Source organism: Pundamilia nyererei, unplaced genomic scaffold (assembly GCF_000239375.1).
Source record: "Pundamilia nyererei isolate P.nyererei 1_Seehausen unplaced genomic scaffold, PunNye1.0 scaffold00286, whole genome shotgun sequence".
In the NCBI taxonomy this organism is placed as follows: Eukaryota; Metazoa; Chordata; class Actinopteri; order Cichliformes; family Cichlidae; genus Pundamilia; species Pundamilia nyererei.
Genome location: NW_005187687.1, coordinates 156,050 through 182,338, shown reverse-complemented (window position 1 = coordinate 182,338; position 26,289 = coordinate 156,050). Strand labels below are relative to the sequence as shown.

Genomic DNA, 26,289 nt, shown 5'->3' with positions numbered 1-26,289 from the left:
TAGTTGATGGCACTTTTGACCTGGCCTGTCTGGAGCTGGAGTCCGTGGGTGCCTGTCTGTCAAGTCTCCAAGCGTCATTTCTTTCTTACCTTCACATCCACATCACCGTTATCGGTCCTCTTCTTGTGCAACCTCCTTTCTTCATACTTTAAATGATTACAAGCCTGACGTGATCACAGTTTGGATGTATCTTGCCTTTTCATTTCCAAAACCTTACTGAACAGCTGAGACACATCTATGTACTTCATGTACAAAGTTAAAGAGCTTTAATAGGATTTTTATACCGAGTTTGCAATGTAGTCTACAGACATTATGAAGCATGCTGTACAAAGCTTCACTTCAAACAATAGTATTTCTTCTAAGTTGAACACGAGTGCAATACGAGAAATGACAAAAAGAAAAAAGAGGAGAAAAGATAATGAGTCCCTCATTATGCTGTTCCCTGCAAAGGGAAAGCAGAATCTCAGATTCATTTGTCTTAATTGTGAAAGTAAGACTCAGAAGGGTGCATTCACACTCACCCTTCAAGACCTCTTCATCACATTATGAGCGATATTTCCCCTGTGCCTATGCAGATTGCATGGCCCCGCCAGAATTAGAATATGCATGCACGGACTGTAATGCCATTATGTCAGCTTCTTTGGGGCTGACAAAAGGTTTTTGTGTTTGTATGTCACAGTGAGGAGGTGCTGGACCTCTGTGTGCTTTATATGTGTGCGCATGCTTGCCTTTGTTTGCATGGGCATGCACGAATGAGAGCACATGTGCATATGTCTGTACTGTATGTGCTCCCTGCCACATCCCTCAGGTGGAGAGTGCAGAGATGGTGGACCTCTGAGATGAGATGCTACATATCTCCATGTTGGTGAAGGAGCTTCCTCCCTCGCTGCTGCAGTCGGGGACAGAGGAAGAAGAGGAGATGATGTTCTTGAGCCTGTGTAGGGAAATGACGAGCAGCGTCAGAAGGAACACCAGCAGGCCGAGAAAGAGCCATACATAAACATAAACATTCCCTGGACGCCCTGGAGATGAGGCGGCCGCAGATGTGGAGGCAGAGGTCGGGGAGAAACGGAGGAAAGTCCCATTGTCTACTGACGAGATTCCGGTCTCATTTTGGTCCATCAACGGAACGTCAATCCCAGACATCCTGACTGTTGTTTCGTCATGGAATAACAAGAGAGACAAAAGGAAGAGGAGGGAAATTTATTGAGGAGCAAAAACATGTTTAGTTTAAAAATCCAGTATTTACAAAAAGCCTTTAAAAAGTGATTTCTCTTTGTCTGCTGAAGAATGGGAGATGCTTCCTGATGCCCACACCCTCACATAATCGCAAACAGCCTTGGTTGGAAATGAAAAAAGGATTTTTGTTCAGATTAAAAGTCAGGAAGCTTTTTGTTTTACTTTATTTATGCCGATGACACTGCCATGAACAGCAGGGGGAGTGCTTGTCTTATTGAATGCCTGTCAGGCTCGGTGCCCAAAGCTGTGCGTGCTCATAAATGAAGCCATCCTTATCTGATGAAATTAAACCCCTTATAATCAGCTTTCACAAAGACAGATGAAAACCAATCCTCCTCCACTGTATATTAATATTGTTAATAATATTCCATCACAAATTACTGCATGGCACGAAACTGGCGAGGAAATGCGAGCGACCGCTGGAGGAGCAGTCAGAGTCTTTGTGCTGGTGAGACACAGAGGGGAAGGGGGCTGTGCTGAATTTGGGTTAGACCAGCCTTGTGTCTTGACTTGATCTATGACAGCAGAGGAAAGACACTTCAAAGCGAGGAATAAATGACCATGACCGGTATGAAAGCTAGAGGTCAGCAGCACACTTTTCATCTCCCAGTGGTATGAGCTCAACTTCTTTCTTATCTTCTGTTCCTGGCCTCCTTTTCTCCCCATTTTTTATAGCCTACATTTCAGCATGCCCCATATGTGAGCCCGGCCACTCGTGCGATATTAAGGCTGGAGAAAATTATACTCCTGCCTTTTGATCTGCAGTAATCACCTCTATTAATCAGATCAGTGCTGCTGAAAACTGCGAAAGTAGCTCGAATGTAAAAACATGTTAGAAACTGGAAGGTTTCACTTTAAATGCTTTGCCATTTCATTTCATTATGATGTTTCATTCCGGAAATTGGGAATGTTGCTCTGACAATATTAATAAAAACATTATAAACTTGTCTCAGTGTCACAAAGTGTTTTTTAGTTTGCAGCTCAGACACCAAATCAGTGGATGTGGACTAATAATCATTTATTTAACCTGACCAATGAACACTGTGTTTTAAATTTAATAATACTACAAAGGGACAGTTAGCTAGTAGATTTAACCTTCATAAGCTAATTAGTTAACTAAGCTTGAACTAGCTGCTTGTTATTCTGAATTGGCAGAGATTAAATGATGCAAGTTGAATAGCTGGTGAATGCAAGTTATAAGCATTTTCAATCTATTAAACGCTCATAATGCTACATTGTTACAGTCATTAGTATTTTTATATATTATTATACACTGATGAATCCCAAGCAGCAAACCTCTGGGTCTGAAAAATGATAATACAGAAGTACAAAACTGAAATTCTTCAAATGGACATTTGAGCAACTGAAGTCCATGCTAACCTTATGGAAGCTTCTTTTTGACACTATTTTGATTGATTGATTGCATTTTTCATCAGTAGGCCAAAAGTTTTGGTTAGTATCTCAAGACATTCACACTAAATTTTAAATAAGTCATCTCTAAATTTGGATTTACCCAGAAGTGACTAGAAACTGCAAGCTACTCAGTGAAAACTTGAAATATTGAGAAATTTCTACTTCTGTTCGATCCTGTTTGTTATCTAACAAATAATTTCCTGTCATGCAGTTGATTAAGTAGCACACAGTAAACCGAAAGTTCAAATTTTATTAGCAAGTTGCTTACATCTAGTTAGCCATTTGTGGATAGTCATAGCAAATGAAGTTTGCTAAAACATTAGCTAACAACTGATGCTTATTAGCTTAGCACTCCATGCTTTCTTTCAGATAAGGTAATAAATGGTGGGAGGTGTAAAAGATTAGGCTCCTTTTTGATAAAGTTTACAGTTAAGGCTGCCTGCCCACTTTTTTAAGAGCTTCATTTTATCCACTGACGCTTTGGAAAATCATTACTCAAAGAGTTATAAGACTTGAACCAAGCCAATAAGCTACTAAGTGAATATGACCATTAAAAGATTTGATTTGGATAATAAATAAATAAATAAATAAATAAATAAATAAATAAAAGAAAGTGAAAAGACTGTGCAACTTAAATACATTTGGCAGTGAATGAACTAATCATGCCAAAATGCACACCAAATACCAGCTTCCAAAGGGACTAACTTCAAGCCTTCACGAATGGAGTTGTTTTCATCTAAAATATTGTATACTACTACTACGTCTAATAATAATAATAGTTTTGTGTGTACATATATATATATATATATTGTGTGTGTAGTAAAATATTTAGTACCCTAGTTACTGATATGGTGCTCCTAACTGCATCCACCGCTCTCACTTTCTAAGATTTTGCGCTCTCTGAAGTTTAAACATTTCCATGATAACAGTAACCTCCACCAATCAAAGAGATCTCTGTTTCAGCTGAGGATTGTGGGTAGAGTTCTTTTCCACAGAACTACAAATTAAACACTTTTTTTTATTAATAACACAAAGTTGATAGGTTTCCACAGCAACACATAGCATCATGCCACAATGTTGCACTTAGTAACAGTGGATAGCTGAATGGTTACAATATAGCGACTCCAAATCAAAATCCCAGTGGGGAAAATGAGGGGGATTTTCACTTCTGGAAACTCACTTTTCTACTTTCTTCTTTACTTGACTATATTCTACATATTGCTGAATAGTTTATGTTTTGTCCTTGTCCTCCGCTATGCTCTCCTGTCGTGGCCTTGAGGCTGGTTCTACTAGAGGTTTCTTTTTGTTAAAAAGGAGTTCTTCCTCCCCACTGTCACCAAGTGCTTATTAATATGGGATCATCGGATTGTTTGGGTTTTCTGTCTAATATCTGAGTTATGTACCTTACAATGTAAAGCGCTTTCAGGCAGTTGTTAATCTGAGATTGCTCTGTATAAACAAAACTGAACTGAATGTGCAAACCAGTGGGTGACAAACAGTGGCTATATCCATCTTTTATATACAGTCTGTTTTGTTGCACAAAGTTTCAGATAATTTCATTTGGTACAAAACTTTCTGTGATGATTTTTGCTTATGAAGTTTGGCAATTTGGCACTCCATTCCCAGAATCTTTTCTTCCCTACGTATTCACTCCATTTTATTCTCTTACTGTCCCTCTCTGGATGGTACATTTGGCAATAACTCTAGCTCTCTTTAATTTAAAGCCCAAACTACCTTCAGGGAGATGCACAGCATAATGAGGAGGAATGAGTTGGGCTGCAGCCTTTCTGTGATTGCGTGCTCTCTTGCCCTAACTCTGTATTCTTTATCAAACGCTCCCAATGGTTGTCCTGGCCCAGTGAAAAACTGTCTTGCCGCTTTTGTTAGCTTATAGTGCCTCTCTTTTTCCCCCAGACTCTTTTGGAAACTTGTATTGATATTCCCTGCACACGCTGCTCACATTGCCTTTCATTGCTTCTGCTGTCTTTTTGCAATGCATCGTTCTCTGTACTGTTTTCTCTCCCAACCTGACATCTTTCATTTAGTGCATAAAATGTTTTGGTCACATTAGATTTCCAATATATTGAGGTTAAAAAAATGTCAGTAATTAGTCATGTACACATCTGAAACATCCCCAAAAACTTGCCAGTGAACTCCTGCCTACTTATCTATCTTCAAATCTCTCTTCTTCTCCTTCTTCTCAGCCACATTTCCTCATCTTATCTGTTGGCCTCGTCTTTCCATACCACTCTTTCCTCCTCTGTATAGGTTGTTGATTTTAATGATACGTTGTTTTGAAATTTGCACTGAAGCTTGTTCATTGTGAGCTGAAGTGGCTGATAATTGTGCTTAATGATGCTTTTTGTATCCAGGCAACGATGCACGCTCAGTTCTTTTTTTCAAGCTAATCTACTTTAAGAGGGCAGGCCATGCAGTCCTTCTGACTCTGGAGAGGTGAGCCATACACATGCACACACACACACATGCACACACCCGCCTACATATAATAAATACCAGTAGCTATTTTCCTTAGGAATTGCTGCAAATGTAGTACAGAGAACACAGTTGACTAATTGGGAAAATGAGCTATCTTTATACAGGAAAATTATATGAATTTTAAAAGTGGCTTGGCTTTCACGTATTGGAACATGAGTTGTTTATTCCTGCCTCCAGTGAGTCAGCAATCTCACATCACATGCTTCTGTTAACAAATTTATGGTTTTTCTTCCTTCTGAAGGTTACACTAAATTCACATTTTAGTGTCAGGTAGAAACCCAAGTCTTTGACTTTATGTATCAAGTCTGTTGCAAAAGTTTTCTTTGTTGATCCTTAACTGCATCCGGCAGTGATGTAGTGCACAAGTGTACGAGATCCCAGAAGGCTGTCAGCAAAAATATTTACATTGTGTTAAGTTAAAATTTTAAGTGGCCTTCGTCTTATCTCTTGTTTTTCTCTGGTTGTGCTGGATCTGGGTTTTGTATAATGTATAATGTTTTGCTGCAATCAGGCCTTGCTCACTATTCATTCTGCTGACTTTGGACAGATCGTTGGTTATTTGCCCTTGAGCCTCCCAACACCTCCTTTCTCTGACAGAGAGGATAAAACGCTGGCTGCTGAAGATGGACTTAATTTCTTTTGCCTGTTTTAATGTGTGCGCTTTATTCCCATCTTTTTATGTGTCTCCCACAGAGATGTCATCTCAAAAAATGATGTATCTGCTCAGTAATTCATGATTTTTATTAAGATTGCTCATAAACATGGATATCAGATATTCAAGCCCATTTTGGGGGCAAGAGGCATGCTTAATACCTCATGAAAATCCTTACATCATTACAAATAAACAGGATTTATTTTCTAGGTGTAAGGTCGGCAACATAATTAAAAGCTTTGTGATCTTAAATTGTTGCTCAGAGAGACACTTTTTTTAATAGACACAATATAACATTTTTTTCTATCCATGCTGTCAATGTCTTCCTATTCTTGCCACATCTCAGATTCACTGAAGTGTGATCTGGACTGCTCTCACACCTCCCTCTGAGCAGAAGCTGCTTTTTTAAAGCCAGCATGGCCCCTCTGTTGGACAGCCTCTCCAACAGAGAATGAACACCACTGCTGGTAGCTGCTCCTCTGAGAGGAAATAGGATGAGTGAGGGCCGTACCTTGAGGCTGGACATCAGCAAACTTTACTTGACATGACTTACATCTCTGTCCTTTAATACTTTTCTCCCAGTTTTACTCCCAGTCAGGGTTGCACAGAGTTCAGCACTGTGAGACTGTTCTGCCTTTTAGTCCTCTTATTCTCATGTTTCCTCTTGAGTCTAGCAGCCTGGAGCTCATCAGTGGGTTCTTGCTGAAGTGCTCTCTTTTTTTTGCTCTCTGATATGACTTGTGTCTGATTAAGTATTTCAGCTTTTTATTCCTATAGCAGCATTGGTTTCTGGGCTTTGTCATGAACTTGAAATATGTTCTGTATAGACACGGCTGTCTGCTGCACACTTCAGCAAATTTCTCTGCGTATCTTCACTGTTGCTTTCTTAGACTTTATATTTTTGCCACTGGTCTATCTCTATAGACAGTGAGCCTCGATTCCCAAGGCTCTCTCTTTTTCCTGATCAAACTCCTTCTCTTTGATCTGCACAATTTCTCGAGGTCTCTCCTCAAACAACCTCATCCTCTGCTACTGGAGTATGTTCAGCCAAACTCCTTCTGAGACACGGTGCCGCGTAGCTTCCCGTGCTCCACTTTCTCAATCTGTTCTTCACCCAACACCCTCCTAATTTTCTCATCATCTCTGTGTAATCTTCTTCACGGTCACCATTCAGCTTATGCCTCTGCCCATTCGTCCCCATCAGCCCTCTTGTCCTATTTTGCATGTTTTCATTTCTTAGTGCGTATCGTCTTTTTTCTTCTTCTATGCTTGTCGATATTGCTGGACAGTGCACGTCTTTGCAGTTTTATACCCGATGTGTCGATAAAATCATAGAACAAAGCAAATCTTACTGTGCTTTCTTGTAAGCCTTGTATGAGTCTAATATTAATTACTTGATTAATAAATGTTCAGTCTTTACGCAAGTCTTTTTTTTTTTTCACATTCAGCACCATTCATGCTCATTCAGGGCCAAACAGAGACAGCCTTGGAGCCTCTCTGCAACTTTTTATTAAACCTTGTGGTGTCCGAGAAAGAAAATAGGCCCGGCCATTGCTGGAATTTTAACAATCCATGCATGCGGCTTATGCAAATATTTACTAAAACTGAAAGTTCCCACTGAGATGGATTCTCTTGTTTGTTTAGTTCTGGTACTAGCCCTTCACTTCATGAATAATGGACAACATCCATGTGTTTCAAAATGTCATGGCATTTGGACCATATTTTTTTGTGGAAGTGTGTGCATGTGTGTCGATGCGCACATACTTTTTCATGCACGAAAAAGCACACAAGAGGAGCCAAAAAACCCCCAGAAATCCTGGGGATATACATTGTATTGGATGCATGCAACACTTGCACATGCGTATGTATACTTCTATAGTCCAAATAGCAGATTACCAGGAGATAAAAGTAACCTGGATTTCAGCCATGCTACGTATCTTACATTCAAAGCCAGATCAGCTGAAAGCAGACCTAAGCCTCACCACATGAATTCCAATTTGCTTCTGCAGTTGCAAATACCACAGATAACGCACAAAGGGTCAGAGATATGCAGGAATGATGAAAGTATGAAGAAAGAGATGTTACAATATTCACCAGAAGCTGTAAACAGTTTCTCCGCTCTTCTTGTTTAGCATGACAACAAACATCATCTCTAGTTTTTTGTGCACTTAAGCAAAGCATTAAAAAAATGTGCACAAATATAAACATAACTGAAGAGGCTCCAGATTTAGAAAAAGGAGGCGTTGAACTGACTGCAAAACTACTAAAGAGCAAATTGCAGTTTCTATTCTGCGCTTTTTACATTTCAATAGCAAAATCTCAAAGCGCACCTGACTGCACTCAAAGCTTTATCGGGGGTCGTGCCCCGGTGTTCAAGCTGCTATCTGATTCTCTCAGATATTCAGGGCATGAAAGTGCTGCTTTCAAAAGGCCAAATTGGAGTGAGATCTCAAAGGTGCTGCGAAGGGTTTAATCTAACTGACAATAAGGTAGCATGAGTTAACCCACGAGCAGACAGGAACAGTGATCATCATGAATAGGAAGCACTGGACGATTTTTTTGGTCAGTGGCCAGTGTGGATAATGAGCTCCTTGCTTTGATGTTTCACTGTGTGTATGTGTGTGTGTCTGTTAGTTCATCCCTGTGGTAAAGTGTATTTTTACACCTCATTCTCATATCTGTTAATTACTCCTGATATTTCTGAGCGCCGTGGCATAAAACCCGATGCTGAGTTACTGCCTGTGCAGCTCATTTACTCTCTGATTATTATGATGAGCTGAGTGAGTCATACATCAGTTCAAATGCAAACAAACCCCGCTCTTGTCAGGATTGCTCTGAAAGGACGCTTTCCTCACCCTCTTGGGGGGAACAATTGCCCCACTCATCGCTTGTCACGCTTTTCCTCCTTTTCCCAACTGTCACACCGGAATCCCGCTCACCTTCCAAGTTGGTGACTAAAATGAATTCTTCCCGCCATGCATGCGTACATCTCGCACACTTTTCCTTTTAAATCTCTCTGACTTTGACAGAAAGGCTGCCGGTGACAGCAGCTTCACCGCAGCTCTGCGGGTGTTGATAAACCATAAATAAAGTTGTCTGTGAATGAAGAGATGAGTTCAAGCTGAATAATCTCTCTGTGTTTAGCAGGATCCTTCCTTATAGATCTCATCAACAGATTCCCTGCTCTGTCTGGTTCATTATAATAATTTGGAAAAATGTTGTAAAATAAAACAAAGTAGCCTGAAGCATCAGCAGCATGCATGCAGTTGCTGAGAAAAGAAAGAGGAATAGATACAGACCTTTATTTTTCTTATGTGAAGCAGCTGCTCCTCTCTCACGTTGTGCAAAAATCCATCTCTTGTTTGGTCTTTCAGCCGAGCAAACCAGATCTGTTGCCCCTCAGAGCTTCCCTGTGAGCCTCCCCTCTCCCTCTCTCTCTCTTGCTCTCTCTCTCTCTCTCTCTCTCTCTCTCTCTCTGTCATTCAGTGTGAAACACGGCCGCACAGGCTCGTCAGCCAGAGACGAAGCAATCACATATGGGTCCCTTCTAGAAATGGAGTAACACATATAAAAGGCCTACAACAAAAACTGTGGCTGCTTAAATGTACTGACACTGCCTTTCCTTGAGAAGTGGCAAAGATGGGCAGAAGAGAGGAAATTTTAATTCCATCCTCACCTCTCTCCCCTTTCCACTTCTCCGTCTCCACCCTCCCACTTTTCTCTTTGCTTGCTCATCAGCTTCAATAACGATCACACCAACGGTCAGACACATTCACAGAGCAGAGCCGCCTGACAGTTAATAAGCTGCTCGCGAAGCCTGTTAACGCCACACCACAAGTTGTCAGACAGACACGCAGGTAAATGAAATGACAGTTTTACATTTTACATTTTACATTTTAATACATTTCTGTCATTGTGTGCTCAAACACACAATTGAGCCGCCTTTGCTTTGGCTCTTCTGTTTGTGTGAGGGACACACGGCCCAGCTCTGTGCTCTCAGCTAAACTGTGTCAGTAGACAGCATCCAGTGGTGAGTAATAACCGGCTGCTGTTGTGGAGAGGCAGACCGAGCTGTTTAAATGAGACCCCAGACCTGCGGATGAATGAACAACAACAACAAAAAAAAGTGGGGGGGCGCCCAAGTGGAAAGTCGTAGCATTCAACATCTCTTTCTCACCTCTCTTCATCTTAAAGCTCTTATCTCGTGTTTTCACTCCCGTCTCTCTTCTCTCTTTTTTCTCCTTCACCTCCTCAAAGCAGTTAGCAGCGGCTAAGCGCATCTGTTCTGTTGAAAAGTCTTTTTATGTGAACCGAGTATGGACACATGCCGCAAATTACACATGAAACGAGGCGCCTTTTTAAAAAAGGCTTCCCATAACTTATCACTTGCTGTATTTCATCGAGTGATGAAACAGAGAGGATCGTATTCTCGACAAACTATGTCGATTTATAAGCAGGAGAAACACTCTGCCAGTGGTGTCAACCACTCTGGATTTATTGGGACAGGCTTTGAAATATGTGTCTGCAGCTTGACAGCAGAGATTTAAAGCAGACTGGTGGCTGTTACAATTTCCGTCTCTGTCCCTGCTCTAGGCCACTCTCGCTCTCTTAATAGGTCCCTGCATTCCTTTAGAACTTTGTAGATTTGCCCTGCCAGCCACGATCACACGACTGCACACCTACCAACATCCCAACTATCTTTCTGTCTGCTACTAACAACAGACCAGCTTCTTTTACTCCTGGCTGCCTGTCATTTTTTAAACCTGCTTGTTCCTCACAGTAGCCTCTGCCTATCTGCTTGCCCGGAAGCCTCAGCCGTTTTTCATCGCCTGCTCTCCATCTGTGGCCTCCAACCTGTGCTGCACATGGTTTTTGAGACTAAGGCACAGCTGTGATTTGACTAGATTGATATGCTAATTTCAGCATGCTAAAACCTTTTAAGAAAATGATGCCAGTGTGTTAATTTTAACTAGATAAAATTCTTATTGTGTGCACTATGCCTGTTTAGCATGTTAGCATGCTATTGATCATTTACTTCATTAAAATTGAGCTTGATCATGTCATTAAATGAAGGGTCCAGTAACCTCAGGTGCTGCTGGAACTGAAATATTTCACTAAAAAGGGACAGGCTAAAAGCCTCTAGAGGAAAAGCTACTGAATTCATTCTTTACATGTCTCTATCAAAGATTTCAACCCATTAATTATAATTATTTAATGTGTTTATAATTATTTAAAATTCTTACCACACTTTGAAATGCCCCGCCCCCTACTTTACCTGACTTTTCAAAAATGATTTATTTTATCTGGATGAACTGACGTTTAAATTGCTTTGTTTGGCACTAGATATGTCTTCTTTTGGTGTAAAGCACTCCAAATAAAATCCAGTCTCATCTGACTTAGCATAAATTATGCTTGTTAGCACCTTAATGGTATTCATGAGGTGTTAATTGTGTGGCAGATGTCACCTGTCTCTGCTCTGTGAAGGGAAAAAGGCACCTCCTCCTCCACAGATGCCTCTATCTCCTGCCATCTGCCCGCTGACATGCGCACCAGAGAGGAATAGCAGCAAAGAAGAACGCAGGGCAGAGATGAGATGACTTTATTTAACATCCACATCCAGCATCGGCAAACATCACCGCTGGTATTCAGGTGTACGTACTCTGACAGCTATGCTAGAAAAAGGGCTTTGATTTATTGGATCTGCACAAATATATATATGACTATATTTTGATTGGCAACCCAATAAGAAGCTGGTTTTGCGTTTCATTTAACTACTCTAATAATTATTTGGCCTGATCTCACACCATAGAAGACTATTTCTAAACCTATCAAAGGGAATCACTGCAGACACAGAACTTTTTTTCTAAATAGGGAATATGCTAGGCAAAGCTAATTAAGGCAATGGGAGTACATGCACCCTCACTCTGTGCAAACTCAAATGTTCTTGTGTGCGTTTTTGTTTCATGTGTGTGTGTGTGTAAGAGCAAGAAAGAGGACTGAAGGATAGAGATAAGCGCTTCGGCCTCAGCTGGCTTTTGTCACTAATCCCAGAAGGCGAAGAAGTAGCTGCCGATTCCATGTCATTCCCTGATTTCCCAGCCTGTTCTCAGTCCATGCCATCCTAGAGCTGCCCTTGTAAGGACACCAGTCTCTGCACTGCATGTTAATGAGAAGAAACATGCAGCAGTCAGGGTACAGCTGCAAAGGAAATCTCTGTTTGCTAAAACCCGTGTGAACACAACTATGAACTCTGAGATAAACGGCAGGAAAGTGTCACAATATTAGTTACGGATTATGTTCCAAGATGCGTACATTTTAGATGTGCCGCAAGATATGATTTACATCCCTCTGGTAATTTGAACCAATTTGCCGAGCATCCCGCTGAGAGGGAGGCTCATAAAAAACAAAATTTCCCTCTGTGATGAGCACAGGAAAACTGCTTCATATTCTCTCCTGACTGCAGGAGAAAGTATTGCTGCGTCTTTAATCACGGGGAGGCAGCGTGCCTTTGTCTCCAAGATGTACGAAATTATTAGTGACATTTGAAAGATTCTGAAACCAATAAATATGCAGCACACTGCCGCTTTTTGTCTCATGGCGGTGGCGTGCCAATCAGAGTGATCTTCAGAGATCTGAGAGCGTGGAGCAGAACGAACATACTGAGGCGTATCAGTGACACACCCACATGTCCACGCACACACACACAGAGGACAGAAGCCTGATAGGCGAGCACTTGTCCAGAATAACAATGAGAGATAGCAATGTGATACTGGGGCTGTCTCAAACCACCCCCTAGCAGTGCGGGCAGCTCGACCACAAGAGCACAAGCGTAAGCTCAAAAGTCCGACAGCCGACCGAGGCACCATCCTACTCCAAACTTCACCATTAATAGCACTTTGCAATTTTTTGGCGCTCTCCTTCTGCAGGGTACACTCTAAATTCATGAAAGAGGAGAAGAAAGAAAAACATCCTCAAAGTCAGATTCATTTGAATATATGAATAATTTACTGCACCAAAAGATTTGAGGCCCTTAAATTGCAAAAAAAAAAAAAAAATAGAAGCCCTTAGTCTCTTACTCAGACATTCATAATTCATATGTCCCACAGCTCTGACTGGGAGATATTTGATGTACGAGCAGTCCGCAGAAGGTACTGGGGATACAAGGACAAAACGCGGCACTTTGTCTTTCAGCGTGATTACTGAATCGTTTTGTCTTTGCTGTGAATATCAAGTGGTTGACTTTGTTTTCTGTTCTGCTCTCTCCTCCTTTATGTTTTCCTCTCATTTTTTTAATTAATGAAAAGGGAAAAAAAAAGAAGAAAAATGCAGTAAACAAAGTTTTTGTCAAAGGTTTGTTATTGTGGCACGCCGTGATATAAAGTGTAGCCCTGGGGTTATAAACTGAACAGCCTGTGTGTGTGTGTGTGTGTTATAGGGCATCCTGATTTAAGCAACATAATTATCCTGCCATTATAAGAAACAGACAATAGCACACCCCTGCTCTCTGTGCTAATTTTCCTTTCATGCCTCTGGTTTACTGCAGTGATGGACCTCTTAATGAATCAGACTGGCACCAAGCTTCCGCATCATATCCCTGATTAAAAAGTCCTTAAATCTACATGACAGCTTATAAGTAAACAATAAATAGAGTGGGTGGACGGTGGGAAACAATATGACCTTTAGTTAAGAGACAAGGGAGGAAGATTGTAGTCATCATATTTAATGTAGGTTGTTGGCATCTCCTGCGAGCACTTAGACTCCGTCCTGCAGTTTTCTTCAGTTTGGCACAGATGATTTGTCCTCTTTGGAGTTCTCTGATTTGAAAATGTGCTTATTAAAGCACTGATTGCCTTCTTTAAGAGCCAGTCACTGCTGCTGATCAGTTTTCAACCCCACACGAGGCCTGTGTTGGCAGCAACTAACAAAGCAATGCTAGAGTTAAAGACCTCTTCTGTGTGGTGTTTGCGTGTGCAGATAGGCTGCAGAGACAACGCCATACAATGGGCTTGTGGGAATAGGGATTGGGATAAGCTTAATCAGGCTGAGCTGCCAGTGTAGGTTAGCTACATAATATTTCCTCTTCTTTGAGCAGCTGTAGCATGAAAATGGCAAAAGGTAAAAGGCAACTGTAAGAAGATATATCTGACTACATTCCAGTTTGCCATCCTCTAAATGTGCCATCACTGGGATGATTCACTGGACTCTGATGATACATTCATGACCAATTAAATCTTTTTTCTTCTTGCAAAAACCAGTGAATTGGAAAATATCTGTCCAGCAAGAATAATCCTCAGCAGATTGGGGATGCCTTTTCATCTCCTTATCCTTCAAGTTAGTGGCAACTTTCATCATCCTTGCTTCTATTTTTGAACTTTTCTGTGCTCAGGATGGGAGACAGTCTCAGCTCTGGTCCCTCTCAGCACTGTAACACCTCTGGACCAAAGGCCTCCTAGAGATATGAAACTCGTCCTCAGCTTGGTGTCTCCTGGACTGTCCTGCTCAAACCCCCAGCACATCTGATGCATCCAAGCCTTTCACTGGCAATGCATCCCACTAATGAAATGGTACCAGCCCTATGCTATCTGTCACGGGCAATCTGCATCTGCTTAGGGAATGAACGGAAATGAGAATGAGAGATTAAGAAAACAGAGGAAGACGGACAGACTTTGTGTCCCATGAGCTGGTGCCTGTGCAGATATTGATTTTATTTTAACAGAAGAAAATAACCACATCAGGAAACCTTATCCCCCATGCCTACTGTATAAAATAGGCGAGGATATATTATCAGGTCTTTGGTAGAACAAAGTTCCAAAAGCATTTTTCCTGTTAGAAAGAAAATTACTGCTCTCCCTCGACGTAACATCCTCCTGTTTGTGTTTGTTTCTCCCACACACTGATTCAACAGATGACGGATGATTCAAATTTTAACGTATCAATTTACATTACATTCCTTTGGAGGAAAAGAATACACAGCTGAGTTTAAAAATGACATATAACAGTGGAAGAAAGATGCTCCTTCCTCTGCTGTGGCATGAAAACACTGTTTAAATCCAAATCATCAAACATGAATTTTAAACACATGAATATATTGTTATATGTGTGAGGAAAACATGTCTAAAAAGGGTCGTTTTGAGACACTGTGGACTCTGTTTAAAGGTGGAAGGTTTGGTAATGTGCCCGTAAAAAGGCACAGTCGGCTACAAGCGAAGGAGCCTTACATCAAATACTAGTGTCAGAACATATTAAGAGCAATGATTGACTCGAGGCTAAAGAAGCATCCTTGTGACCGAAAGGCTAAAAGTGGGAATTTCTAAACTTAGCAGCAGCATGACTGCTTCCTAAATACCTCTATACCTGTAGTTCCTGCTGTGACTAAATAACACTAATAAAAACAACAACTCAAGATTATTCCACAAGGTCTGTTGCCAAAGAAAGACATAGACTTTGAGACACTTTGGAATTTTAATTAGCTGAACATTTCCTCGATTTGCATCACCTCCTTTCCCGAGTGGGCAAAAGTTCAGGGCTTTTTTGCTAAATTAAATTTAACAGGGTCACAGTGTCATATGCTTAGAATTTTATTCAAATCTTATTATTATTATTTCCTTGCACCATGACTGAAGAGAAAGCCTGCCACCTGATGGACTACACAAAATGTGCACTCATTTTTCTCAGGCAAAACACACACAGGCTTCAATAAAGATCATTCATTCTCTGTGAATCCACTGACTACACATTTTTGTGTTTATACTTATGTACATGGAAACTCCCTGTTCAGGGGCACATTACATAAAGGTATTTTTTAGCTTCTAGCAATTTATAGCTTCTTGGAATACATTTTAATGTTTGGATATGAATGTTTCCGCTTTGTTTTCTGCTTGTTTGTTTTTGTTTTTTTGGTGTAGTTATCTAATAATGGATCAGTTGTGACTCCGACAATGTGTCATCTTAAAAATGTAAAAGATATTATTTGCATTGCTGCTTGTTTTTGATCAGTGGCTGTTGATCAATGGTCATGACAATTTGCATATTAATGATCAAAGAACTGACCTCACAGCCCATTGTTCACCAGAGGTGCTAGTTTCAGTCATTGTGCAGAGGTACTGTTTATAGGTTTGGGGAAGCCTTCAGGAAACCTGAGTAAGGAAACATTTCTCCCACTGAAAACGCTACGTCAAGATGAACAAAATCAACTTTCTGTGACTTCCTTACCTGCATGATTGAGCCTGCATCAAGACGTGGTGCTGAAGGTTCTACAAAAAGTCTTTTAACATGATAACTTGTCTTCTACTTATGGATCTTTATTGACTACAGCTTAAAATCAACCCATTTAAATGAATTCAGTCAATTCTGCCATGAAAGTTCAAATTTCACATTTCAAATTTTATTTGTCACGTTCACAGTCATACACATGCAGTGAAATGCTTGTTGCTCTGCAATGCCCGACCATAAAACTACAGGAAACATTTACAGGAAAACGGATATAAGAGTTGCATAATAGATAAAAAAAAACAAAACAAAACATTGAAGTAAGCTTGTAAAGAATAATATGTAAAGAATAAATTAAGAATTTTAGCTAAGAAGTAAAGTTTGAATTAAGAATGAAAGTTACATTTTAAAATAAAATGTGCAATAAACAAATTGAAGAAATTATAAAAAAAAAAGTGTGCAAATAAACAGTGTGCAAAGTAACAGTTTACAGTGGAGTAAACAGGTTACTGAGGTATAGTAATGAGGTACATCATGTTATTATTATTAGAGTGCATGTGCATTGATGTGATGTATGAGAGAGTCCAGTCCTACAGTCCTACACCTGGTTTAGAGACCGAATAGCCTGAGGGAAGAAGCTCTGCCTCGTTCTCTCTGTTTTGGCCTTAAGGGAGTGGAAACGCTTCCCAGACCTCAACAGTGAGTAGTCCATTGTTGGGGGGGGGATGGTCAAATACACTCAGAGGCTTTTTGATGGCTTCTAAAAGCATCTGATTGAGAAATTGAAAGAAATCATCAAAATCCCACAAATTGCTATGACATCCATGTCCATGATGACTGAAAGTAAACTTCTGACGACACATGGTTGTGTGATCAGGCCTGTACAGCTTCAGGTGTTTCACCAAATGCTGCTTGATGGAGTCAGCAGATTTAAACAGTGACCCAGATAAATGTCATCTTTACTTTCTGCTGTCACATTGTTCCTCCATCCATTGCCAGGTTTCCCATGTTTTAGCACGTGAGTGAGAGAAGACACAACGTTAATATTATTTATAATATAATATAATATTTATATTTATAGTTGTGAAAATAAAAGTAGGTAAATAGATTTTGTACTCAAAACTTTACAAAGGTTAGGGTTAATCAGTGTGTATATTTTTGTAACGCCCACAACTTTATAGATGACGAATATGGTAAGAAAGTGAGTTTAAAAATACTATTTAACATTATTCATAAAGCAGAAGAGGGAAAAAGGCCAAGTGAGATTCTCTGTCAAGCAGTTTTTTCAGCATGTTATAAAATGATAAAGTCCTCTACGATTCACAGAAATAATCTTTTCTTTTTCTTCTTTTCCCTTTTTTGGCAAAGACTATTTATATGTGGAGTATGGCGAAGAGTATTAATAACTTATACATGCAGGCAGCCTTCCTGTTCAATAATTCTCCTACAGCCCCTGCAGCACCTGTAGATTTAATAAAACACACTGACCGAACACAACTCATTTTTCTCGCCTCAGGGCATCAGCTAAGATTGATCTATAATATGTGGAGTCGAAGTTGTGAAGAGTTCAAATAAAACTAATCAATCACGGGAAAATATTGAGCGGATAAATCCAGTAACCCATGTGACGTTGACCGTCGGCGGTTGCGTTCTGCCACGTGATTGGACAGAGACTCAGGAGGAAATAGCTGATTTTCGAGGCAAACATCGCCGAAAGAAAGTTAAAAAAAAAACCCTGCTACACCCAGAAACCTGCTTCAAGTCACGCGAAGAGATCCAGAGGGCGCTGTTGGTACAGATTATTAACAACCAAGTCAGGGGCAGCTGTCGATTGTCCGACTTGGTCGGTGGTGGTGACGCTGAAACGCTAAACTGCTAACTGCACTGATCCTGATCATGGTGAGTTTACAGTTAGGAACAAATACACTAAAAAGTACATGTAACCATGAGCGGGCAGTGGTCTGTGATACATCGGGGTGATGCACTGTGTTTTCACAGTGCAACATCCTGTTTTCCTTGATTTTTTTCTGACTGATTCCTTCTGCAAATTTTTAGTAACCATGGCAATGTGAGACCATAATTGCACGGGGAATATTAATAGTGCCGTGCAGGTCCTGAGTCACCCCTGATTCCTGGATATTTTTCCTCCAATGATCCAGACTTTCTTGTATTTTTTAAGTGGTCTTGAGCAGTAGCTCTCCAGGCTTTCTAAAGAGCTTTCACGGTGTTTTTTTTTTCACCCATTTTCTGTCCGGTCCGAGTAATATTTTTGTTTTCTTCGGGTTTCTTTTATTTATTTGTTTGTTTGATAAGGCACTTAACACTGACACGAATGATTAAAGCTTAAAAATAATATATCAATGTTGCATCTACAACAACTTAGCAAATAAACAATTTTTAATATCATACTTAAAAAGGCCGACACAAAAACATCATAATTTATTCTAACTGCTTTTTTGGCGAAGAATTTTCAGTCGAAAATTTTGAAATGTATCCTGCATTTTCATGTATGTTTGCACATTTCAATAAATCTGTCCTCCAAAAAACCTTCTTTTTTTTAAATTTTTCTAAAATATAAAGAAAGGAAGGGTGGCTCAAGACTTTTCACACCACTGTAAATGATTCTTTATTTCATTTTTAGAAAATATGAAAACAATGCATACTAATCTTTCCTTACTGAAAGATTAAAAACATGCCTTTTTAAAAAATAGAATTACTGAAAAGACACTGTGTTCACACGCTTAGTGAATGGGAACTTTTATACTTTTTAACATCCTAATAGTGGATTATGCTTCTGAAGTCGCAGAAAGTTGATTCTGTTCATCTGGACGTCGCATTTTCAGTGGGAGAAACTTTTCACCACTCATCCCAATGACTTCTTCAGTCTTAGCTGACTCCAGGTTTTCCCACCCTTCCAAACAGCGCATGCACTGACTAACAATGGGCTGTGAGTTCAGTTTTATGACTGTATACAGTTGTCATGACCACTAATCAATGACCATGAGTTAATGTAATTAGCGAACTGTGTCCTGATATATTTATATGGCTCAGTGGTATTTCAGAACAGGATAATAGACCCCTTCTTTCACTTCCTCCATATGCAAAGTAGACATTCTGGGTGAAACTGGGGAACTTATGGCACGCCCATGTTTATGCCATATTTGTCTACATAGTGTGTTGATGTTTGTGACACACAACTTCTGATTATTAGATCAAAAGTAGATCAAACTTCCTTTACTGCCTGATCTCATACTTTAAATTCGGATACATTTTGAAGAGTTTACTTATCTCAAAGTCTTTATTGGATCTGCTTTTCCTCTGATTTTTAGTACATTAATGGTAAAAACAAAACAAAACTGTCTCACCTGTTTGTTTAGCAGGTGACTCTATGATTTTTGAAGCTTGGAGACCCTTAACAGAGGATTTCATTTATAGATTTAGACTCGTAATTTTTCTGCAATCTGCGACTGAATCTCGGTTCCTGTAATCCGCCATCTTACTCACGCACTAGCTTTAGGCAGTCCTTGCCAAAGTGAGTAAAAATGACATCAAGATGTCATTTGTAAGAGTTACAAACCCATTCTCTCTCACCGTAGTATTGAAAAAGGACGTGCTCAGGAATACACTGTGTAACACTTTTGCAAACAGTTTTTTTGTTGCTATGACCTCAGTTGGTGTAGATTTAAGATGACCTATGACTTTTCTCTCTTTTACCATTTTTTTTTGTGTATTTTTACTTGCAGAGCTGAAAGATTCACTTTTCAACTTTTAGTTGTTTAACTCATTTAATACCAGCAGTTTTTAGTAATAGTAAACTGATCAATCCATGCATTTTTTTTTCACGTAGCTTCACCGGTCCCTGCCTCTTGTATTTGATAGCTACAGTTGTGGTTAGAAGTTTACATTTACTTATCAATGACATGAATGCCCTGCTAATTTTGGGTTTTGCCATCTTCAACCAAACAGTTTCAGTAAAAGCAGTTTTAATTCTAGTATACGCAGCACAACACTGAGCATCATCCCTGCCATACATCCTCCATCTCCAGTTTTTAGAAAAACAGGAGGTGGAGAGTGATTGGAGTCAAAATGAGCTGAAAATCTGTGACAAACTAGAATCAGAAGCTTTAAAAAGGGAACAGTACAAATTTTATATAGAAATTCCACCCATGATGCCAGCAGGGACCCAAGCAGTAACTATATTCTACATTGGAGAAACTAAAAGGACATTCAGCTGTGGTCAGAAGTTTGAATTGACTTTTCTCTAATCCACACAGGGTCACAATTATACATACGGGCTCAAATACATGCATTCACTTAAATCTTTTTATAAGTGGTCAAAAAGTTGTAGAAAGTCTTGAAAAGGCCAAGGAGTGTTAACTCATTATTAGTGATTATGGTCGACTACAACTGTTATTTTCATTTGCCAGGACAAAAAAGATTTGTTTGACAGCACTCATTGGATTGACCAATGCTCAGAACAATAGGGACGTCTAAGAAACTCAGTGAAGATTTAAGAAGGAGAATTGTAGAGTTACAGAAGTTGGGAACGTCGCTAAACAATTTCTAGAAACCTGCAGATTCCAAGATCATCAATTCAAACTAGACTATATAAGTACAAGTTATTCAGATGTGCCTGAAGTCTGGAAGAAGACACAAACTTTCACCTTCGTGCTCATCTGAAATTTGCAAGTGCATACATGGATGACCCAAATTCCTGTTGGAGAAATGTTTTATGGCCAGAGGGGTTTAGGAACAACCCTTACATTGGGAGGGGGGTCTGATAAATTTGTTAAGCAATATAGGAATAAAAGCTTTAATCGTTACACTCCAGAGGCACGTCATCTCATCAGAAAAAGACTTTGCTATGTTGATCATGACTCAAAGAGGGAAGGACACTCTTGGCAGGGTTTACATTCTGGGTCAGAGAAGACAGACGGTTTGAGAAAGCAGTAAAGGAAACCAAAGCCCCCATCTGTGAACGACCATCGTTCAAAACGGGTGTTGGCTAACGACTCGAGCTTATCCACGTAATCATAGACAAAGATTAAGCTATTTGGCCTCAATGACAAGTAAATGTAGTAAGGAATAATGATATGTAATTCATCAACTTCACATCAAAACAACAGTTAGATGGCTGAAGCTTGGACACAGTCGGGTGTGAACTGTGATCCCAAACACAAAACTGGTTTTGTAATGGATAAAGCAGGCTAAAAGTAAGCTTCTGGAATGGCCTTCCCAAAGCCCTGACCTCAACACGACTGATAATCTGTGACACATGTCCACCCTAGTTTAAATATGAACCCTAGCAATTCTGTCAAGAAGAGATCTACCCAGAATTATGCCAGAAACTCGTTGATGGCTACCAAAAGCATGTGGTTGAGCCACAACATGCTAAGAGACATTTAACCAAAGAGAAACTTATACCATAGGTTAGTGGGGTGTGTATGTATATTTTAAAGCCTGTGTGTGTACTTTTGAGCCTGTGAGAATTATAGAAAGCTATTAAAGATGCTGTACAAATATTGCACCCTGTTAAAAGAGCAGTTGAAAGTAATAATTAAAAGCCCAAAGTGACCATGACTTTGATGCACATGATGAATGCGTATAAACTTCTGACTAAAACTGTAGTTCATCTCCCTTATATGATATTTTCTATGTGATAGTTTTATTAAAAAAACAAGCAACTTCATCCACTTTAGCGCTGCGAAACCTGTAATGTGTTTTCCAACATTTCCCTAACTTAAAATCAGTCACTTGCAATCCTGTTTGGCTGCTATACTGCTTTAAAGCATTTTTACTCTGAAAGTAAAGTCTTCATACTTGCTTGCTGTGTTTGCCAATGTATACAGGAAAGTGACAGAGACCTGATAATCATTATAATCTTTCTGGATAAAAAAAGCATATTTTTTACTTGTTCTTTTCCAATGTCTTTGTTTAAAGATGAACTTTAGCAAAAGTCAACGCAGTCGAGCCAGCAAAGAAAATATGGCACCCTCAGCCAGAGTAGATACACTGCAGAGGTCCAAACAGCGGACGGTGCTCGGAGTCTTGTCAGAAAATGAACTGCGAGGTCGATCCCTCAGCCAGGTAGGTGACAGAGAAAAAACACTCCCCACCGCTGTTGACGTGACAATCATGTTAGCTTGTCTATGTTGGTTCTCAGTCATCTAGGACAAAGTAAATGTTTCAGCTTTCATTTAAGAGGCTTCTTCATTTGATATTCAACCTCTAATGGAGATTGTGCCATTGGATGTCATCCCGAAGGTCGCTGAGCTACTATTGTCCCATGAGCCAGGTACAGCAAATTTATTACACCATAAAAACAAGAAAAATTAAATATTTTAGAAATACCTCAAAACCTTTTTAAAACTAGCAATTACTGTATTTACCAACATACTGGTCTTGTCTGAGAAGCCAGAAATTAATCAAGCATAAGATTTAACATCTAAAATGGATTTTTCTGTTCAGGAATGCAAGTAAATAATTTTAGTTTAGCTTCGTAATCACATCATTTTCCTGCTTTTTTGTAAAACAGTAAAATTGAAAATGAACTGTTCACCAAAATAACAGTAATAATTATATTTTACACTTAAAATTGTCATTCTGATTAAAGAGCTTATGCGTATTGGTAGATTAATATTACAGAAACCAAGGTTGTTAAATCTAAACTGAAAATTAAAACTAGACACAAAAAACTAAAAAGCAGACCTTTGGAAAAAAGTTAAATTATTTTGTGAACTTGGAAAACTAAATAAAATAAATAATAATAAATAGTGTTTTTTTTTAAATCAGAAATTGCCTCATGAGGCTTTGATAGTTGTGTTTATTGAGACTGTGGATGACTGTGTCAACTGCTTTCAAAAGGTAATGGGTCGTTATTGTAATGTATTTACTGATGTCCTTAAATCTTGTCTCTGGTATGTGCCCACCATAATAAAGTGAATTACTAACAACTAACAACTAAAACTAAGACTGAAACATTTGACTTGAAGCAAAAGGTTAAAATGAAATAAAAATAAAAATTAAGACTAGAAATGAATTAGAAAAGTGTTTTTGGTTATTATCAATACTGCTGATTTAGGGTGGGTGAGTAATAAACCTTACACTAGGAGTTGGTCGGATAAATTTGTTAAGCACTGCATGAATAAAAGCTTTGATCAGTGCCAGTGCAACACAAGACTCCACTAGATTGAGAAAGGAGAAAGGAAACTCTCGCTAATGTTCACAATGTCTGGACTGAGAAAACAGACGGTTTGAGAAAGGTGTAAAGGGGGCCTTTGTCCACTGTGAACGACCATCGTTGAAAACGGGTGGTGGTTGACGACTTGGGAAGCTTTCTCAGGAGTTTCAGCTGCCAATCAAGTTGCCTCAGATAATTTTAACAAATCAAACGATGATGAATGGGACAATGGTAGATAGAGGCTTCACCCTTTGTCCCCATTCTCAGTAATGATCAACACCCCTTTTTCATACCTTCACTCATGTGTCGACCCAATAGTAGGTCAGCGACTCTCAGGACCAAGTCCCACTGGGGGTTTAAATATCTGGAAGTTCTCTCCTCTGTTATTTCAAAACTGAACAAGACTCGTGGAGGAGAAGGGAAACATCACGCAAGAAATCCAGCTCTCTTCTTTTTAAGGAACCAAGGCCATCATGTTGGGTTATTATCATTTTCAGGGTGGCCAGTTTTCCAGACACAGCTCAACCTCAGAAAGCTCTCAACTCAACTGTCTGGGCTGCCCTTCCAGCTCCAGCTTTGATGTGTACGTGGAAGAGGCTTGCGAAGTTGTCCTTGCGGCTTCTGGCGAAGAAGTTGTCGGACACCGTAATTACCAAGATGAGGAAACCAATGCCCTGCACAATGAAGATATGGTAATCATGCTGGAGCTGAGTTCAAGTGAGTATGATAGATTAAAAAAGAATCTACCAAGAAAACTTGTTGTTTTTCCTCTTTCCTTAATGCTCATTACTTTTTACTTTTATAGGTCCACGCCAGGATGCTTCTACGCCTTCTGAATCTGAGGAGGTTTTTTGTGTGGAGTATGCCAGAGATATTCACCAGTACTTGAGGAATAATGAGGTTTGAATTTTTTTGTTTGTATGTTTGGTTATTTTTATTTATTTATTTGCCCAGTGACCTCCATAATTTCTTTCAACCTTATTGCAATGTAATTGTGACTTGTTGTTCTTTAGTTCACTATATAATGTTTTGGCTTCTGATTGCAGATTGCATTCAGGCCAAGGCCAAAGTATTTAGAAAGACACCCAGAGATCACGGATGATATGCGCGTCGTTCTGGTGGACTGGATGGCTGAGGTGGCGCAGGAATTCCAACTTCAAGCTGAAACGCTTCATCTTGCTATCAATTACTTGGACCGATTTCTCTCCCTCATCGGAAATGTGAAACGAGGCAAGCTGCAGCTGGTTGGCACGGCTGCCTTGGTGATTGCTGCGTAAGTCACTGTTTGTTTCTAATGATCAATGCTTTTTTTTCCCTTTTCTTTTTTGCTAATAGTCTGTGCTAATAGTCAACCTTACATATAACATGCCATCTGATCTGCTACTTTTTTTTTTTTAGAAAATATGAGGAGAAGTCACCTCCTAAACTCAACCAATTTGTGACCATCACAGACAACACCTACACTAAGAAACAGCTGCTTCGGATGGAGCAAGCATTTCTAAGTGTGCTGGGCTTCAACTTGGCGGCACCCACCATAAACTCGTTCCTTCACCTTTTCATGGCCATCCAGTCTGTCTGTGCCAACACCAAAAACCTGGCCCTGGTGAGTAAATTGAATCATTTAACAATAGTCAGGCCAAATGCCTTTAAGGAATATGGATATGATTTTCTATTTTTATTTATTGTATTTTTTTTTAATTTATTTCTGCTTTCTAGTATGTGGCGGAGTTAAGCCTGCTGGAAATGGATCCATTTCTACAGTACAGCCCATCTATGGTTGCTGCTGCAGCCTACTGCCTAGCTTCCTACACCATAAATACGTCTTTATGGGTAAGTTTAATATTTTATTTGGTTAATCTAATTTTATTGAAATTTCTTAAGAAATTAGGAAAAAAATGTGACTTTTAACCTGTGTTTTTCTGCTTTAGCCCGATTCTTTAGTGGCTTTTAGCGGATACACGATGGCTGACATTTCTCCCTGCCTGATTGACCTGTACAAGCTATACGCCAGCGCAGAGAGTCGCCCACTACAGGGCATCAGAGAAAAGTACAAAAATTCAAAGTAAGGAATGGTTTATGTATTTTCAAATTCAAACCACTTTAAAAACAACTATAAGATGAAAGCCTGTCATGTGCAGTTTTGCATGTCTTATTTTCTGTCTTGCCTTATGATGTTTTCTGTCTCCGTTTACAGGTACTGTGGCGTTTCATGGATCACTCCCCCTGCTTTTTTGTTTTTCCCGTGACTTACTGCTACACCCATCTGACACAATGAAATGAAGAACAAAACAAACAAAAAAAAAAACAAGCAAGCAAAGTGGCATTTGCTGCCAAGACTATTCATATAAGCCGATCTGGACTTTTTTTTTTTTAAATTTATGCAGATGAAAATAACCTGTCCAGATGATCCAGATATCTGCAATAATAAGCCATGTCTGATATTTTTCGAGTTGTTTTGCATGAAAATGTCTGTTTTCTGGTAAGATGCCGTAGAAGTGGTTACCTCAGAAGGTTTCCTGCATCACACACTATTGTCTTTTCATGCACAATATTTGCTTTTTACATTTGTATATATTTGCAGTGTGTGCTTTTTAAACTTTTATTAACTTTTTTTTCTACAGCACTTGTACATGTGCAATACATACTTGCAAACACAAACCGCAAGATTTATGTTAACACAGAAAATGATTTGCATTAAAACAAACCGCCTTTTAAGCCTGAACTAAGGCACCATTCTGCGCAGTTAATGTAAAAGTGAACTAAAAGCCACTTTTTATATGTACATGGTGGCAATGGAAAAAGTTTTGGAAGGTAGTATTTAGTGGTAGTTTACTAGAATTATGTATTATGACTGATTGAAAAATGTTTTTAGATGGTATGAACTTTTCAATAAAAGTTCATAGTTTCTCAAGAGTTTTTGTCACTGTGTTTTATTTCTTCTTCTGAATGAAATTCTTAATGCATTTAAATTGCAATGTTTAAATATTGTGCATTAAATTGTAAATTAAATTTCACACCGGGATTTTCGGCGTTTTTAATTTGTCATCTTTAAAATGACATCTTTAATTTTTAACGGTATAATTAAAGGATGTATAAAAGT

The 26,289-nt window shown here is 39.4% G+C and overlaps 2 protein-coding genes across 2 annotated transcripts; one reads left to right on the top strand and one right to left on the bottom strand.

The window, feature by feature from the left end:
* Positions 1-251: 251 nt before the first annotated feature.
* Positions 252-9,325, bottom strand: sertm1 (serine rich and transmembrane domain containing 1). The gene is made up of 2 exons (XM_005750754.1): positions 9,100-9,325; positions 252-1,151 (listed from the first exon to the last, which is right to left on the bottom strand). Exon 2 carries the CDS (start codon positions 1,144-1,146, stop codon positions 805-807), a length of 342 nt encoding a protein of 113 aa, XP_005750811.1. The 5' UTR covers positions 1,147-1,151; positions 9,100-9,325; the 3' UTR covers positions 252-804.
* An 8,326-nt stretch (positions 9,326-17,651) lies between these two features.
* Positions 17,652-26,055, top strand: ccna1 (cyclin A1). The gene is made up of 9 exons (XM_005750753.1): positions 17,652-17,908; positions 21,950-22,096; positions 23,687-23,906; positions 23,995-24,089; positions 24,236-24,462; positions 24,588-24,792; positions 24,906-25,019; positions 25,118-25,251; positions 25,384-26,055. Exons 1-9 carry the CDS (start codon positions 17,906-17,908, stop codon positions 25,433-25,435), a joined length of 1,197 nt encoding a protein of 398 aa, XP_005750810.1. The 5' UTR covers positions 17,652-17,905; the 3' UTR covers positions 25,436-26,055.
* Positions 26,056-26,289: the final 234 nt, after the last annotated feature.

Coding starts and splice junctions, on each gene's coding strand:
- sertm1 (XM_005750754.1), bottom strand. CDS start 1,146: ATGTCTGGGATTGACGTTCCGTTGATGGACCAAAATGAGACCGGAATC.
- ccna1 (XM_005750753.1), top strand. Junction 24,090..24,235: donor AGTACTTGAGGAATAATGAG/GTTTGAATTTTT, acceptor TTCTGATTGCAG/ATTGCATTCAGGCCAAGGCC. Junction 24,463..24,587: donor GCTGCCTTGGTGATTGCTGC/GTAAGTCACTGT, acceptor TTTTTTTTTTAG/AAAATATGAGGAGAAGTCAC.